Genomic DNA, 18174 nt, shown 5'->3' with positions numbered 1-18174 from the left:
CTAACCGAAAGTCAAAAGAATTAATGTACATAACCCATGTTCGGTCCACTGCTGTGGAGTAATGGTAGGCACATCTGACCGTGAAATGAGTGGGGCCGGGTTCAAATCCTGATTGGGGCAAGTTACCTGGTTGAGGTTTTTTCCGAGGTTTTCCCCAATTGTAAGGCGAATGTCATGTAATCTATGGCGAATCCTCAACCTCATCTCGCCAAATATCATTTCACTATCACCAATCCCATCGAGGCTAAATAACCTAGTAGTTGATACAACATCGTTAAATACTCAATTTAAAAAAAAGACGTCAGATAAGCAGAGGAAGCTACAAAAGCTTGTGGTGGTGAATTTAAAGTTTCCGTGATGTTCAAGAAAGGAAAGTACTACAAATGGGAGGAAAAATAGATAGCCTATATTGGTATATTCAGCACATGATATTACACAGGAGATATCACCACATATGGTTGTAAATAACCAAGAACATTTTAAATCTGAATGTGTATTTTAGTGTAATCAAGTGTTGCTTTGTATAATAAGAACTGTAGGCACTGTGTATAAATCTCGATATGCATCTGAAAAAAATAGTAATCAACTTGGCAGAAATGTTCGTGTGTCACAATATAATTCGTAATATTTTATTTGTTAATGGCACTGTTATTTTGATTAAAGTATGTCAGCAGTTACATGTACTACACAAGTGTCTTAATTCTTTGGAAAACAACTATTTATGTCATTTGGAACAATAATATGAACATTTTCCATTTTGGTAATAAATTAAGTGGCAAGAAAATGTTCGTCACACCATATAATATTTCATATTTTTTACACGATTAATTATTCCTTTTCATTAAGATTTTCTGTTTATATTTTGGAATGCTTACGTTAAAAGACAGTGATGTCTCTTTCATAAACTCTTAAGTATTTAATTAAATATCCTGTGAAGATCATAGTTACTTCGAAAATGTTATGTGTGTCACTATGGAATGACCCATCAGTATTGTTACAAATTACAAAACCTGAAACTGTTAAAATGGGATCAGGAGTAGTGACAAAAAAATGTAATGTTTTAGGCCTACATCAACATGACTATTTTAATCCAGTGTCTAATAGTTTTTAAGATTTGAAGGCCTTTTGAGGTAAACAGTATTGAAAATGTGAGGGAAGGGGTATTTCTTGGTAATGGATTAGGCCTGTATATTTTATATTATTAACTATATATTGTTAAAGTACCTAGTAAATATCGTAATATGTATATTATATAATACTGTAAACGAGACATCACAGGCTGCAAACTAGATTATTCTTGTTTTTGTATAATTATACGAACATGTATGAAATAAACAAGACTACTATTGCTTAGGTTAGGATAGTATTACTTATATATTGTAATCAGGCTATATGCACAAATTTTCCAATATACTACTATCATAACTAAATAGGTAATGTTAACATTAATTTTCATACGTTTTTGTGGTGCAAGTTAAAATAATTCAAAGTAAAGTATAACGAAACTCCGACAACATTATAATTATGAACGTCAAATTCTCTTATTTTATTTATTTTTCAGTGTTTGGTCCCTTATTTCCCATTATTCTTTGGATTTATCTTAGTAAAATATCAATTAACGAATAAATTATGTTATACACTCAGTTGATAATATAAATAATATTCACGACAAATATATAAAAACAGAAGAGATAACGAATCATAATTTAGCCGACCGATAACTTTATAGCATGGTCTACATATTCTATATTCTATATAGGTACATTGGCTTTGCGCCGAGAGATTGTATTGCATTCTATTCAATACAAAGGCGTACTTTATCTTATCTCTTAGCTTCGCCCACGTGACAACTATATTTAGCTCCCTCGTTCCTAACTTGCCGAGGTCATATAGGCCAATAATATTTATCCATGGTCATCAGTTGTCGACAATACATACGAGATAATCTCGTAAGCAGGAAATAATCGATTTAGACCGACCAGACCGGTTCAGAGTTCGTGTCTCGTGATGGTGTTGGTCGTTGTGCCATCTGTTGACGATTATTGAACTACATCAAGCCGGCCTCGACTGCAAACCCTAAAGCCTATATAAAAGAGCTATCTGTTAGTATATATGATCTAGGCTTCTACACAACAAGTTAATAGTGTACACACCCGATTATGCAAGGTGCTATGGTCATTGTGAGCCTCTCCACAGCCAACTTTATAGCACCCACGATGGAGACACAGCCAAAGGTTAGGACCCGAGGATTCACACTCTGAACAGCGTAATACCTTGAACACAAAATTGACCAGGTTAACTCTCACACATATTTCATGTTATTATACATAAGCAATCTAAAATCTTCCAAACTACAAATTACTCGTTATCTGACTGTGACTGTGCAAAACAATTTTAACACTTTTACACAAATTTTCAGATCATTGGAAATTAGTGTTTGAAGATAAAGTAATTTCCTTACATAAAAATCTCCTCTCCGCTGCAAAGGCTATTCAAATTTGTGGCCAGAACAAGATGAGACAGATAATTCGTAAAAGATAAACTTACAAATAATAAAAAAAAAAATATTTTCACAGTCAGCTGACATGACTTATAGTGGTGCTGATATAATGATGAAAAGGCCAACGAGCACAGAATACAAAGAGTAGACAAGAAAAGCTTGGAGGTGAAGCTGCTCTTGTGGACAGTCGCCAACATGATGCTACCAAAACATTGACTCTGGTGTTGCATCGTTGTTTTAATTCATAAATGAACTAATTTCAAGATGCCTACATATGCTGCATATGGCTACAGAAACAGGTTTTCAAAGAAATTCCTGGAACAACTTTCCACAGGTAAATATGCATGTGTGGAATGTACCTATTACCAGTATAGTAAGAATGATTTAGCCTAGGTTAGTCGGTTAGATTCGTATTGTTCACGTATTAGTTTGATTAAGAGAAAGGATTAGTGAATTGATATTATTGTAATTAATTTTTATAATCACTAAATCAGACTTACACTTTGTAGACTTAGCATTTACGAGTGAAGCTAACCTAACAATCCAAGTTGGAAGTTTGTGTCGCGTGCTATTTTCAATTTTGGAAATGCATAAGATTTTAAAAAATCCCTGTGTTAAACCAATCAGAAAGGTACATCATGCAACTCATATTTTTTTTTCAAAATTGTAATTCTAGCAGTCTCAGAAAAAGAAAATTATATGTACGCACTTCTAACATTGGTAAGCTAGGACCTATCCGAACCCCCTTAGTATGGCTAATTTAATTTATAGATTTATTTTCTAATTTTCGGCAAATAACGAACACTATATTGTATACAACTCGTACAAAAGTAGCTTCATTAATTCGTGAGTCTTAGATCACTCTCTCCAGTCGTGATCTAACTTGACCCATTTGGTAATAAAGCTTCACTTTTGTTCGCCGTTATAATCTAATTATATACTATAAACGAAGAGCCTATCAAATTTTATATGGTTAAGGGTATTCCATTTTTCTCTAAACAAAACCGGGACATCTATACGAAATATTGGCAAAAGAAAGAGAATTACAATATGTGTTAAGAAACAAGTTGCATTATTAAATCGAAGCAAATGGATCAACCTATAAAAGTAATTATTATAGGTTAGCATTTTTATTGGACTAGTAGCAAAATAAGGTCAAACTGTTATCTTCCTTTTTTATCATTATTATTTGTTAACCTTCCAGAGTACCTATTAAATACCATACTGCAATTTGAAGAGCTGTCAATTTAAATAACCTGTATATATGTGATTTATCAACGACAGTTTTCCAATTTTTGCTAAAAATACATGCCTAGCGATTATGTATTATGAAATATACAAGAAAGTGTGACTCCGCCAGGAAAATAGGGACATATGGAATTCCTATTATCATAAGATCTTCTATAATGTAAAAGCTATTTTGCAATGTTTTGGTAGCAACAAGATGCCGTCAGGTCCATCGAAGCGGCTTCACTCCGTCCAATGGTATTAAGATACTAGTGTCTGCGCTATGTATTTTGTGCTTGTTGGGAAAGGCAAGGTACTCTAAGAAACCTTCCTGATAATTATAATTATTTTAAACACACAATACTAACTTACTCATAAATTAAAATACTGCGTAAGTACACTACTTCCTTACCACAATGCAGCAACCTGAGCTGTCAGCTGATGCAATACCATGTGCTGATTACGAAGGGAGTATGTTATTGATGAGTAAATGCAGAAACACTGCTATTAGCAACTGTGTCACAACCTCAGTTTATCTTAGTCTTAAAGAAAACCTAGACGAGATCAGTGTTGTACACAATGGTTCGTGTTCATAATTTGTATCTTAAAATGGCTAACAGGTATAATACAGACAGCGAATATTTATATACGATAATTGTATACTAAATTTGGCTCATGAAATTTAAAGACGACAGGAAAGATTTTCTGATGTTAAAATTTCAAGTCGTTTAATAATTCGTGACTTTGTGAATAAATTCTGAGAAACAAAAGTATTACAGATAAGAAATTTTGATGACAATGAATGTCACTTGGATAATTCCCCAAACATTTGCTGACATTCAAACAGTTTAATTCACAATTGCACTTAGCCTATTTGAAAATAGTTTTTTTTCACTATTTTGAATTTCGCAAAAACTTGTATACGTGGGAGTGGGAAAAGTTCTCGCTCGTGTGTGCGTGTGCGCCGCGCACGTATTATAATTTTGCTTTTCTGCAATAATTTTCCCTTTGGCCACAATGTAATAACAGGTGGGGAAAATTTGTAACAATTACAGAAAATCAGTTAACTAGTTGGCATCTTTGTGATCCAGTAATTCTATAAACAAATTAACATTTTGTGGATGGATTTTTAATTTAAATTTTAAAAAGTAAAGAATTAATAATGTATCGTTCTGCCACTCCTAAGACAGCTGAGCATCTATCAGGCATGGACATTATTAGACCCTCGAGGTCTTATTGAAGAATATTTTGCCACTCCTCTACGAGAAAGTTTTCCAGATCTGCAAGTTCATTGGAGGGACTTGATCTGTAATTCTATTTGCTAAACCATGCTAGGCATGCCCAATCAGATTAAGGTCTGATAATCATGCTGGGCAGTTCATTTGGATACTTTGTTGTTCCAAGCATTTCGTCCACTACTGCTGCTCTATGCACTTATGCATTAAGCAGCTCTCACAATATGCAAAAGGCAATATTTTTCTAACTTTCTCTCACATTAAAGCAACATGCGATTAGTAATGTAGTCAGTTTGAGTTTGCTATTCTGTAGTAAAAGTTACGAATGTTATCATCTGACAGAGAAAGGCCCTGTACTCAATTTGATACAAGGCCGAGTGAACCTCGGGGTCATTCTGGAACTCTGATCATAAGAAAATCCCGTCACTGCCTGGGATCGAGTCCCAGACCTTTCAAAAAATTACGAAGAGAGATACAAATTACAGGTCAAAGAGAAATTATAGTCTGCACTCAAGTAATCATTGATTATTAATTTAACGTACACTTGCATTGTCCTTGTTATTACAAACATGCAGAAAAGTTATGAACATAGCTTTTATATTGGTGTAATGGTTATATTGTGAGTGCCATCTCCATATGCAAGTGCAGGTGTTTGAGTTGAAGAAATAATTGGACATATAGGGACTACGTAGAGCTGAGGCATATGTGCATGAATATCTTGCAGAGGACAGTCACGTAAAATGGAATCAATTACATAAATAACATTGACTTTATTGACAGTCAATCATTTTTGCTAGGTCTAATAGCAAGATTTTCAAAGAATCAAGATCGGAATTGAGATTGTATGCTTTTTTATGTAGAAGCCTTTCTGTAATTTAGATCTGTACATTTGCTTCATTTCTCATGCTTTTCCATATTTTCTGTTTTCACAAGGTTAGATAGTTCATCTTCCTCTTTCTTACCTTGTTCGATAGTCCCAACTGCAATTTCAGGATTCGTATCATAAATGCATACATAAATACATATGTATTTTTCTACAATTACCACAAAATTGAAAATTTGATATTGTCTGCGGAATCATGAGACATTTTCAGAGTCTTTGGCTCAAACTTTTCACAGATCAATGCCACTAGAGGAAATGGTGCTAGGTCTATATTTGGTAATGTATGTGCCCTGGCATCTAAAATTGCGGGAAGATGGCTTGGCCCATGCCCGCTACATAATTAGCCTACTGGATTAATATTCTTGGGAACAGCTCTGAAATTAAACACAGGCCTATTTTTTGTTCTACAAAGTGAAGTCCTAGGAATAATGACAGATGTGCACAAAAGAACATCCTTTTCCAAAAGTTATAAATATTGATCTTAGGCCTACCATGTTAGCAGGCCTACAAGTAAATAGTCTATTCTTTCCCTGATCACGTTTTACGTTAAACATCACGGTACTTTTACTAGCCCTAATTACTAAACAGAATATAAGCCTACATGATTTTAATTCAAGACAAAAATCAGATCTCCATCTAGCATCTGTTAGTCTCAGCTGTTATAAAAAAAGAAAAGAAAAAGGAGTTCACTATCCAGATAATTAAAGCTATAACGTCTGCAATGCACTGCTTAATTATCTCAAAGCTTTAAAAAAAGGTCTACAGAAAAAGTTTACAACAGTAAGTTATTAACAAAATTTCTCCATGCCGTACTCGTACCTTCTACTCAACTGGTGAATTGTTTATTCCTGGAAATTCAATTGACATGCTTACTATGATAGGTATTTATCTTTGTTTAATTTTTTATTTGCTCCACATTCAAAGCAACAAGACTAGTGTAAGGCCCATGGAATATAATAAATTAAATGAAAATGTCATAATTTATTTATATCAATAAGCTGATCAGGCTTTTCATTTAAGAATAAAACTAAAATCTAACCTAGAATAGATAAAAACACAAGAACATAAGCTACATCTTAATAGGGCCTAAGTATTACTTACCTCCTTTGCTCGTTCCACTTCAGAATGGCTAAAATCTGAAATACTGCTGACATGGGGACATTTTATTCCTCTGCCTGCCATAATTCTGCAAATTTAGAATATAATCTTCAATTAATACGCGGTAATGATTTTGTTTCATTATTATTTTAACATCGTAACCAGGTGTTCTGACAAACAAATATCGATTACTTGGAGGCAAATTTTATTATGTTCTTCCCGTATATATAAACATGATTATAACTGCAATTTATGAACAACAGACTATTTGATTATTGACAAGCCATAACTGATTAAGCATTAGAGAATAATCAGCCTTGTCACCACAGTTCACATACACACATGTAGATGGGCCTATATTCGTTGCCAAACCCCCTTCGTAACAAAATAACCACAATAAATTTCAAGTACTTATCGTGAACAGGACAGCTTACCTAACCTAAATGTTATACTGTATATTATATTTCAATGTAATTAATGTAACACACTATCTCGAACGTTGCATTCATCTCCAAAAACCCATTATCATCATCATTAACGCCATAATGAACATTCTACACAAATCCTATGATACTTATGGCATGTCTTTTGGTGCCACCTAGTGGTTACATTTCTATTTCAGTAAAACATATAGGACAGGGCTACCAACTTAAATGACGTAGACTAACAGGGCAGTAACATAAATTTATAAGCACATATATTACAATTAAACAAAATCTCAAAGTGCTGCGTATAACAAGCTACATTTGAGGCGCACAGAACTTTACAAAGGTTAAAATTTTTATTTTGACCCGATTTACAATTGAAGTCATAATAATTATATATGATATAACTTAGGTTTTATAAACGTAATAATGCACCCAAGGATACCCGCCAACTTTGAATGCAATAACATTGCATTACAATTTTAACTCAATGGAAAGTTAAGAATATGAAAACAATATTGTTTCTCTTACAGATCATGAGAGAAGCTTCGGACATGGTAAAACTCGAAAGAATATTATTACATGTAAGTAATTTATATAAGACGTGCTTCCAAACTAGATAACATAGGCTCTAGTTTTAAGGAAGCAAAAAATCACGAAATATTTACGAGAGTAAATAAGATTCTAACATTGTTTTGCCAGTGCCTTGTATTTTGCCATATTTCGTTTCAGTACCAGTATATAATTTTTACTGGCCTTTTAGTCTGACGATTTTAGTCAATTATACTGTTATTTTGACAAGTAAATGTTGTTATTTAAATTTAGCTTATTTAGACCTATAGGATATTTTACCACAACCAATGAAGTTATTTTTAAGGGATGTAACAATCTCTATAATAAAATATAAAAGCTACAATAGACAGTCCTCTTGTTGGATAAGTATACGTAGGTAGTAAAGTTTCTGTGTTCCACCTATAATCGGTTATTTAACGACATTGTTTCAACCACGAAATTATCCAGTGCCATTGGAATTGGTGGTACTGAGATGAAGTATGGATTACTTGATATTTGTCTTCCAGTTGGGAAAAACCTCGGAAAATCCCAACCAAGTAATCAACCCAAGTGGGATTTGAACTCTACTTCTTCGAATTACGAAATCGCTCTACAGTTTCATAGATTAGAGGGAGAAACAGAAACTACTCTGAAATGCTTACCGTACCTTTTATTCGCTGATTTTTTTTTTTTTTCAAGGGTATTGGTTCAGGGAAAATAATTGTCTTCATTCGCTGATCAAACAGATTACTCATTTTAACTTTATATTTTGCAATAAGATCTACTGTGCTAACCAAAGTCTTTGGTTCAGAGATAGCCCAATTTATTCGGAATATATTGCATGGCCATTTTTCCTGATCTTTACAGTCATTTGGGGTAACTTTGTACCGTCCGTTTAACTTTGTACCAGTTCCTAATTTTACTAGAATATTTAATTCTTCATTTCCCAGCAAGGGAAGGCTTTGGACCTCCCGACGAGAATCATCACAAAACTTTCTGAAGTGGACAAGCATGAGACCAAAGTAACTGGTGCGAAGTGTGGCATTTCGCAATCCCCTGTAACCTATATAGACTACTCGTAAAATGGCTTGTGAAAGTGGAGCATGCACCTGTCATGTTTGTAGCCATAGAGTGTCTAACACAATTTAATGTGAGATAAGAGACATGTAAATGATAATAGAAATTATTCGTATGTACAACATAATAAAGTTGCAGATGTTATTATACATACCTCATTGCACGTCATTGTAATGTGATGTGAAAAGACAATGTTGCAAGCAAAGTTGAATCCCGCACCATGAGCAGATAATGACAGCACTGGAATCACAATAAGGAGTTCATTTGTCAAGAGCAGCAAAATTTATGTCCAACACATTATAGAACATAAGAGGTGTGTCTGTGACATCTTTCACGCAAAACGAAGCATAGGTTGGTACTGTAGTGCACTCAACTGATTGTATATAAAGAATGCAACTTGAAAATTAAGATTTTGTCGTGTAGGTTGACGACATTCTTCTCATCATAATGTATGTACTCTTCCATGCATCATACAGAACGTTTATACTGGTGAAAGAAATGGACGTCAAGAGGCTGGCACTACTTCGTGAGTTTAGGTAATATGATCTTTGTGTGCAAATTTACAGCCCTTTTGCCGAACACTTTGGTGACACACTCGTGTCGGTTTGACCGGACCATGAATCCAGAAACAGAAGTGATGTTCCCATTAGTTCCTGTTCCAGTACTTTAAGTATCCAGGATAGTATGAGAGCTGTTCACATCTTACTGGTGATACTGCTGGTTCTTAAATGCCAGGTGTGAATTACGTGTCCCATGTTATGCGGATTCCGGAATTTGGTGTACATATGTTGGCGAATTCGAGCAGTTTTGTGTTCTACTGCACCACCTGTCTCAAGAGTGATTATTATTTGCTAGCCTACAGTTATTCTGGTGATATTTTGAATTTTCGGGCAGTTGCTGCAACAGTTTTATTTGCAATCTTGACAGTCATAGACATTTTGCATTCTTTTCTGCTTCACTTTGGGAGAGTGATGGTTCATAGGAACCGGAATTAGTTGCCGTGTTGTGTACTGGAGGACTTGGCGTATCACTAACTTCAGATAAAGTGTCTGACGTTCCACCATTATCACACCACAATATCTGTCCTTCCAACATGACAGCATGACCACTGCTCCAATAGACTATACAGTTTCCGTGCAATTCACCTGTCGATTTTTATTTATTTTATTTTATTGGTTATTTTACCACGTTGTATCAACATCTCAGGTTATTTAGCGTCTGAATGAAATGAAGGTGATAATGCTGGTGAAATGAGTCCGGGGTCCAGCACCGAAAGTTACCCAGCATTTGCTCGTATTGGGTTGAGGGTAAAAACCTCAACCAGGTAACTTGCCCCAACCGGGATTCGAACCCGGGCCACCTTGTTTCGGGGCCAGACGCGCTGACCGTTACTCCACAGGTGTGGACTCACCTGTCAATGTATGTTGGAGCCTTGTTGTCAGTTTTGTCTGCATCACCTCATTCATCAGTATCTGTACTACAGCACGAGGGTTACAAGCAATTTTACAAAACACTCAATAGTCTACACGTATTCATTAGCATAGAAACAGGACTGTGTCCTGAATCATACTACCGGTCACTGATGTACACAACAGACAACTGCCAACCATGTGCCATGACGCTAGTGCCCTCAGATACATTGTGTTTGACAATTTATGGTTGCAAACATTACAGACTTGGGCTCGACTTTCATAAGCCATTTTATAGGGGTACAGACGATTGCGAAATGTCGCATTTCGCACCAGTTATTTTCGTCTCATGCTTGTCCACTCTAGAAAGTTCCGTGACGATTCTCGCCAGGAGGTCACGAAGCTTCAGTTCTTGAGGGGTACTAGGAACAATAGACTGTGCTAGTACTATTTCACATTGTCTGTGATGAGGCGATAGTAGCGATCCTAGTGGTTAGTAACTATCTATGGATGCATATTGCCTACGTATTGAGCTTCGTGACTGTATATACTAGACTGTGGTGATATTTTCAGAATGAGGCCATAGTCTAGTATATACAATCACGAAGCTTGAGTTGATGAGGGTACTAGGAACAATAGACTGTTCCGGTACTGTTTCACATTGTATGTGATGAGGTGATAGCAGTGAACCTAGTGGTTATCAACTATCTATGGATGCATATTCCCTACGTATTGAACTTCGTGACTGTATATACTAGACTGTGATGAGGCCATCTCCATAACCTACGATCTCTATGTTTTGCTTTCTATCTATTATGTCCTGTCCCTGAAGAATACTTAAGGCTCCATATGGTTAAATATTGCATTGTGTTTATAGTATCTGGTTTATGAACGATTTAATTTTATCTTACCGTTACAATAATTGTAAATGTTAATGCTTAATGCTCTCTTCTTTAAAATAGAATAATGGCCTTGATGAGATACATAAATTATAAATTGTAAATTATAAAATTAATCCGACAGTGCTGTTTTGGTTCGACTACTTCCTCTTACAAACTTTTGCATGTTATCATTAATTCTATTATAAGGGTTTAAATGTGATTATAAATGAACATAATTAATTTGTTTATTAAATAACATGAGACATTATTATTAGTAAATAAATTCAATATAAAATATAACTACCAGGTCTACTACAGAAACACTTTTAAGTTTATATTGAAGAATTGATAAGTTCTGCATAGTTTTCTTATTAATAAAATTTCTTTGACCCTGTTTACTCAACCACTGTTCTAACTTTTACACACTTCTTGAATTTTCATAATGCGGAAATTTTTAGATGGCAAGAGGTCAAAAGGGTTCTCCAAAGAAGACATTATGCAATAAAGGCAAGGTATTACAGTGAAATGCTATAGCAGGCACAAGATGATATAAACGCTGGACAATTTGATCATCGAGAAGCTGCACATTTATATTCCATCCCAAGACAAACACTAGTGAATAAATTGAATAATAAACACAGATATAAGTCAATTTCAAAAGCGGTTTTTCTATAGATGACTTTGTAATAGTCTCATATAAAAGACCACTGTTTCCTAGTAAGCATATAGTCAATGGCATTGAACTATATGGTTCCAATTCCATTTACAAAGTCAGTTGTAAAATAAAGATGGAGAGGCATTGGATGTGGTCTGACCAGTAATAGAGAAAGTTAATAAGCTGGAGCATGTATGAATTGAAGGACAGTATATAATGTTGAGACTGTGGAGAATTTGATTAGCAAATTAAAAATAACTTATAGCAAAATAAATATATCTGTGTGTGTGTGTGTGTGTGTGTGTACAAATTCAATATATGTGTGTAATAAACACACAAAAATTGTGGGCTCAACTATAGTATTTGTCCTGTTATGCTCTAACATCTGAAGGCGTGCCAACATACTTCTTGCATTTTCCAAATGGTGTTTATATTTTCTGTTCTGCTTCATTTATACACCGACGGATCCTTGATCTCCAGAGAACAAGGTGCCGGTGCAGGTGTTACGTGCTGTCTCTTCTCACTTTATAGATCTCTTGGATATGGAACAACAAGTTTTGATGGAGAAATCATTGCAATAAGTGAAAGTGTCAGGAATCTTCTATGCCACATCAATAAATTTAAGAATGCAGTTATATTGTCAGACTCCAAAGCAGCTATTCTATCAATCGTCTCTAAACACACACCTTCATCTCAAACAGCAGAAATAACTACACTCAATAAAAGAATTGTATTCCAATGGATACCATCCCATTGTGGAATCCTGGGAAACGAGAATGCGGATGCTTTAGGAAAGAAGGGCAGCACTGCTACTTACAGATCTGTTACTAAATCTACGTATTAGTCTGTGAAAAGATTTATTAAATCTACATACTTAGACTTCAACAAACAAAATTTGATAATACAATCTCAAGGGAAAAAATGAAACTCTCTGCATCAAAATCCACAGTTGATTCCCGATTTACCACGAAAATCGTCTGTAGCTGCATTTAGATTGGCAACAGGCCATGATTGTTTGGCCAAGCATCTGCATAGAATTGGAATATATCAGTCCCCTAACTGTCCATTGTGCAACTCAAACCAAGAAATGGATTCGGAACACCTCAAAATCTGTGCTTCAGTGGCTGGTCATGATAATATCTTTGAAAAATATTGGAGTGCAAGAGGTCAAATGACTTTATTGTCAAATGCCTGGCATTAGAAAACAATAATAACAACAACATATTTTCTGATCTAGTACTAGTATGTTTTATTGTTACAGTTTAATGTTCTACACTTTCAGTAAACTTTCTTTTGTGACTTCATATGAAATAAAATTTCATGTATTTTCTTATTGTATGATCAAAAGTCACCTTGAGTTTGAAGGGGAATATAGAGACTTGAGTTTAATAGTGAAAGACATACACTACTGGTCAAAAGTTTTCGATCACCTATCACAACTATGGATTTGTGGCTAAAACAGGGATTTCGTTTTGAATATTCTATCATATAATGCTAGATAGAGAAAATATTTATTTTGTTGGTCTATTTAGTTTTTCCAATGTGTTTGTACATTGACATAAAGTATATAGTTGTTTTCATAGCTGATCGAAAACTTTTGATCGGTAGTGTATGTGGTACAAAGTTACCCCAATTAGCAGTGTAACTTTGTACCACCATTAAATGTCAAATTTCTCCTATTTAAAACATGTTTTGGGATGTTTGTTTGTCTCAACTCATAAAATGTGTTTTTTTTAAATCATTTACTTTTAAACATCAATTTCAATAGAAACTATTTTAGATTAATATAAAAAATATGATAGAAGTGGTACAAAGTTACCCCAAGTGACTGTTTCTAATCTCCTTTGGTTCGAAGCTTGATACAGCATGGTCACTAATGCTGAAACAGTTTGCTTACCTGTATTCTAGAGTTTAGTAGAGAGACACAGTCATTTCTGGATAAATACCTTTCTTTTACGTTGGAGATTCGGCCAATGCGACCTCTTAATAGGTTATCAAACATCGAACAATTAGTAAGAAAATTCATGAATATGAAAGCAATTATTGTTTCCCTTATAGAAAGGAAAATATTCAGTGCAAATAATTAGGCTGGAATGGCATGAAATTGAATTTTGGGAGGGATCATTGTGACCTTTCAAAATTTATTGCTCTAACTCTGAAGCTGGGCACATCCCCAAACTCACGCCAGCTGACTACACTAAGATTCACTGCATACTCAGGTTTCAAGCAGGCAACTCTCCTCGTCCCTAGGCTAGTCCCCTCCATGAATCACCAGCTGGCATTTGGGGAATTCTATGGAATGACGACAAAGTGGAGAAATGTTCATGCCTAATATGGGGAAATGGGAGAACCCAAGAAAAACTCAAACTGCGACCTTGTAAACACATTTTTGTTTTACAAAAGAAGCTATAAGAATAGTGGCTGGTGTAGGCCTACATAAAGCTACATGATGTAAAAAGATTTTCCAAAATTTAGAAATCTTGACCTTACCTTGTGAGTACATTCTTTCCCTAATGATGTTTTATATTATATACATTTAGTACTAATCAAGACATTCATAATTTTAATACAAGACCTAAATCTACCCTCTGTTATAAAAATGGTGTTCACTATTCAGGTGTTAGTCTTCAATGCACTGCCTAATTATCTTAAAGTTTTGAAGGACCATGAGCAAAGGTTTAGAACAGAATTAACCAAATTTGTACATATTCGTACCTTCTACACAACTGATGAATTGTTTATGCTTGTAAATTGAATCATTCTACTTGCTATGAAATGTACAATTTTGTATAACTCAACTAAAATATGCTTGTAAATTGAATTAATCTGTTACTATGGATTGTATATTTTTGTATAGCTTAACTAATGAAATATGCTGTAAATTGAATAGTAATCTGTATAGCTCAACTGATGAATTGTTTATGCTTGTAATATGAAGTAATTTGCATGATATGTATTATCAATTTTTGTATATCTCAATTGATTGAATTGTTTATGCTTTTAAATTGAATTAACTTACTTGCTATGTGTTATATTTTATAGCTTAACTGATGAATAATTGTTTAGGCTTGTAAATTTAACCATCCGATTGCAATGTACTGTATATTTTTCGTAGAGACACCAACATAGCTCAGTTGGCAAACTCGTTAGCCTACTGATCCAGAGCTGCACTCAGGCTTGGGTTAGATCCCTGTTTGGTCTGATTCCCTGGTTGGGTTTTTCAAAAGATTTTCCCCAACCATAAGGCAAATACCACGTAATCTATGACGAATTCTCGGCCTCACCTCACTTCATCTCGCACAAAAAATTGTAATCTTGTAAAATTTTGACTTGTTCCACATCTTAAAGCTTCAATGCTAATGGAAGATCTATGGAATACAATAAATGAAATGAAAAGAAAAAAAATCAGCCACTGCAAGGGTCAAATATTTAGGTCATCTTACATTAGAGTATCACTGATCAGCAACTTAACCACTGTCGTTTGTCATTCAATCTTTATGTCTTACTTATCACCATTAACACTAGGCAAATAAGTATTATAAATGGTTCCATACTCTAAGAACTCAAGAATAACTGTTATAAAGGAAATGTCCTACATAGTGGTGATAGTGATGATGATAATATTGCTGCTACTGCCAATGATAATAGTAAAGAAGGGGAATTTAGTATTGAACAGTTATGCACTAAAGCTAGTTTGTTGTATTTTTTTAAGGAATTTGCATACTGCACTGTTGCTCATCTGATTAAATTCACTATTATTGTCATTCGGTTCAGTAGTTGTTATATGCAAACTGTCTGCCAATTTTGCTTTATTTGAACCAAGTTTCTGTTATGCACTCCAGGTTATGAGTAAAGCTGCCAGCCTAAGGCAACTTTATCCAACATTCAAGAACGTGCAACTCGCTTACTTCTACCAGAATGTGAAAGCTGGATGCAGAAAACTAGTGGAGCTACCAGAGAAAGGTCAGAATCCAAGGAAAAATACCATGTTAGGTACAGCCATGTTTAGCACATTGTTTGGAATGCTAGGAGCTTACATGTTGTACAAGATAGGATCTCCAAATGAAGATAAACATGGAAATATATTAACAGACGAATTCAGCCATATGTCAGTTATACCTCAATATGCTTACCGGACAGAGAAGAGACTCAAACTATTCGCTAAATTCATCAACAAGCCATCTAGAAGAAAACTACTTCCTGACCCAGTGCAATATCCCTACATTCAGCCGACCTATACACTTGTTCTGGAATTGAATGGTCTATTGATGCACCCAGAATGGACCTATGAAACAGGGTGGAGGTTTAAAAAGCGCCCCGGTGTAGATAATTTTTTGGCGCAATTGTCATCAACAGATTTTGAAATAGTAATTTTTACAGCTTGTAAGCCAATGTTCATTTGGCCCATACTCAACTCTTTAGATCCTCATCATTATATTTCTTACAGGCTTGGAAGAGATGCTACTCATTTTATAAACGGACATCATGTAAAAGACTTGAGCTCTTTAAACAGGGATCTAGCTAAGGTAATTGTAATAGACTGGAATGAGGACTCTGTACAGCTGCACCGTGAAAATGCTCTTATATTGTCTAAGTGGACAGGAGATACTGATGACCTAACCCTTGAAGCTTTGGCAGAGTTTCTTCAAACAATAACCAAAGAGAATATAGAAGATGTGAGATATGTTCTGACTCATTATAAACAGTTTAAAAATCCCTTGGCCATTTTTAAGGATAAGCAGAAGATACTGAGTGAAAAGAAAGCCAAAATTCCGCATGAAACTCTGGCACGAAAATGGTCAACGCAAACCCCACAGTTTCGTAAATTCTAATGTTATGATATGCATTACTAAGTTATATTATGATCCTATAGAAAGCATACTAAGATGTACAAAACATTGTAATTTCTTTTATCTTGTATTTTTGGTTCTAATATAAAATAAAACTGCCATAATATATTGTTCTTTGAATTTTAGAGTTCATAACATTAAGAATATTTCTTCACAATTCCCTAATGGATTTTTTTTTCCCATCGCTTTTGCTGTAAAGGCACAGTTACATATTTGGCTGCAAAAGGGTATTTGTCGAATACTGGGGAAGAGCCATTAATCCTTCCCATTGAAGGCTTTAAGGAACCAACCTGGACAAATACCCAATATCCCATCCCTACCTTCCTGTAGTGCAGCTGTTAGTAAGCATAATATTACAAGCTGAACTAAAGGGGGGGGGGGGCTAGTCATTAATTAGCACTGGTCAGCTTGATGAGTTAATGACCGAATTTGGTATAATTTTTCTCTATTCAATACTTAATTCCCTCTTTACCCTTTCCTATCCAGTCTTCTGACTGAACTCTTACTTTCTTCGACCCTGACGGTGTTAGAACATTCGAGACCTAGGGGTTCATTTCACTTTCCTTCCTACCCTTTCTACTTTTCTGTTCCTAGTGCTGACCTGCTATGGCACTAAAATCGTCCTCCAGTGGCTTAAGGAGGGAAAGCTAGTGATCAATAAGATCTCCCAACTAGATCTAGTAGCCCCTTCGACCAACAGCAAATGTGGTCCTCCAGACATTCTGGGGGTTGTGTGTGGATGAAGTAGACACCAAAACGTTAAAATATGGTATTCACTTAAATCGGCTACAACTTGCTATTTAATATGTCTTTGAAAAATATTAGAATGCAAGAGGTCAAATGACTTTATTGTCAAACGTCTGGCATTAGAAAACAGCAACAAAGAATTTGTAAAATTCACATATTTTGTCTCTATACAATTATTTAATGACAGTTGAAAATTATTTCACCAAAGTCCATCACCACAAATTGATTGTGTGAAAGGATAACTGAACAACTGCTTTCTTTGTCACTATGGTGTGCAAATGTCTACTAAAGAAAAAGAGTTCTCGTGCCATTTATCTATCTCTTCAATCACTAATTTTCCATTAATTCGTTTATGTTTAAACCTAAAAATTACTCTTGTAGGACATTTTCGATTCGGGGAATATTTTTGTGTTTTATTTCAAACAATTAAGATACTGCACTTTAGAGTATGAATCGAGAACACAAACTAGATATAATACTGTATATCATACAATACAATGCCTTATACAGAGTAAATCTAAATTCAATTGATAAACTTCCAGGAGTTGTAGAAGACACACAACTAAACAATTGCACAAAAGAAAGTGTGCTGTCAACACCTGAAGGGGGGGGGGGGGAACTAACTAAAACATCCA

General features: G+C 34.8%; 2 protein-coding genes across 7 annotated transcripts in view; one reads left to right on the top strand and one right to left on the bottom strand.

The window, feature by feature from the left end:
* The window catches only part of Usp20-33 (Ubiquitin specific protease 20/33), a 77600-nt gene extending 70076 nt beyond the window's left edge, over positions 1–7524 (bottom strand). For all 5 annotated transcript variants that reach the window (XR_011331226.1, XR_011331225.1, XM_069820581.1 and 2 more), the window contains exons 1-3: positions 7378–7524; positions 6947–7031; positions 2154–2273 (exon numbers count right to left, since the gene is read on the bottom strand). Coding sequence is in view for 3 of the 5 variants with exons in the window: in XM_069820581.1 (XP_069676682.1) it covers positions 2154–2273; positions 6947–7027 (201 nt within the window). In the remaining 2 variants the exon portion in view is untranslated. The remainder of the gene's footprint in view (positions 1–2153; positions 2274–6946; positions 7032–7377) is intronic.
* A 93-nt stretch (positions 7525–7617) lies between these two features.
* LOC138696064 (mitochondrial import inner membrane translocase subunit TIM50-C-like) lies at positions 7618–16889 on the top strand. Of its 2 annotated transcripts, XM_069820586.1 has the most exons (3): positions 7618–7714; positions 7902–7952; positions 15785–16889. In XM_069820586.1, exons 2-3 carry the CDS (start codon positions 7905–7907, stop codon positions 16772–16774), a joined length of 1038 nt encoding a protein of 345 aa, XP_069676687.1. In that variant the 5' UTR covers positions 7618–7714; positions 7902–7904; the 3' UTR covers positions 16775–16889. The 2 variants fall into 2 exon arrangements, with proteins under 2 accessions (XP_069676687.1, XP_069676685.1); XM_069820584.1 differs by lacking the exon at positions 7618–7714 and having other exon boundaries at positions 7727–7952.
* Positions 16890–18174: the final 1285 nt, after the last annotated feature.

The sequence above is a fragment of the Periplaneta americana genome, chromosome 3 (assembly GCF_040183065.1).
Source record: "Periplaneta americana isolate PAMFEO1 chromosome 3, P.americana_PAMFEO1_priV1, whole genome shotgun sequence".
Taxonomy (NCBI): Eukaryota; Metazoa; Arthropoda; class Insecta; order Blattodea; family Blattidae; genus Periplaneta; species Periplaneta americana.
The sequence above is the reverse complement of the archived record's forward strand: the minus strand, read 5'-3'. Positions and strand labels throughout refer to the sequence as shown.

Bases quoted from the DNA above. Each gene is read 5' to 3' on its own strand.
- LOC138696064 (XM_069820584.1), top strand. From the start codon at position 7,875: ATGAAAACAATATTGTTTCTCTTACAGATCATGAGAGAAGCTTCGGAC. The intron at 7,953-15,784 runs GTAAGTAATTTA...TATGCACTCCAG, and splicing joins TCGAAAGAATATTATTACAT to GTTATGAGTAAAGCTGCCAG.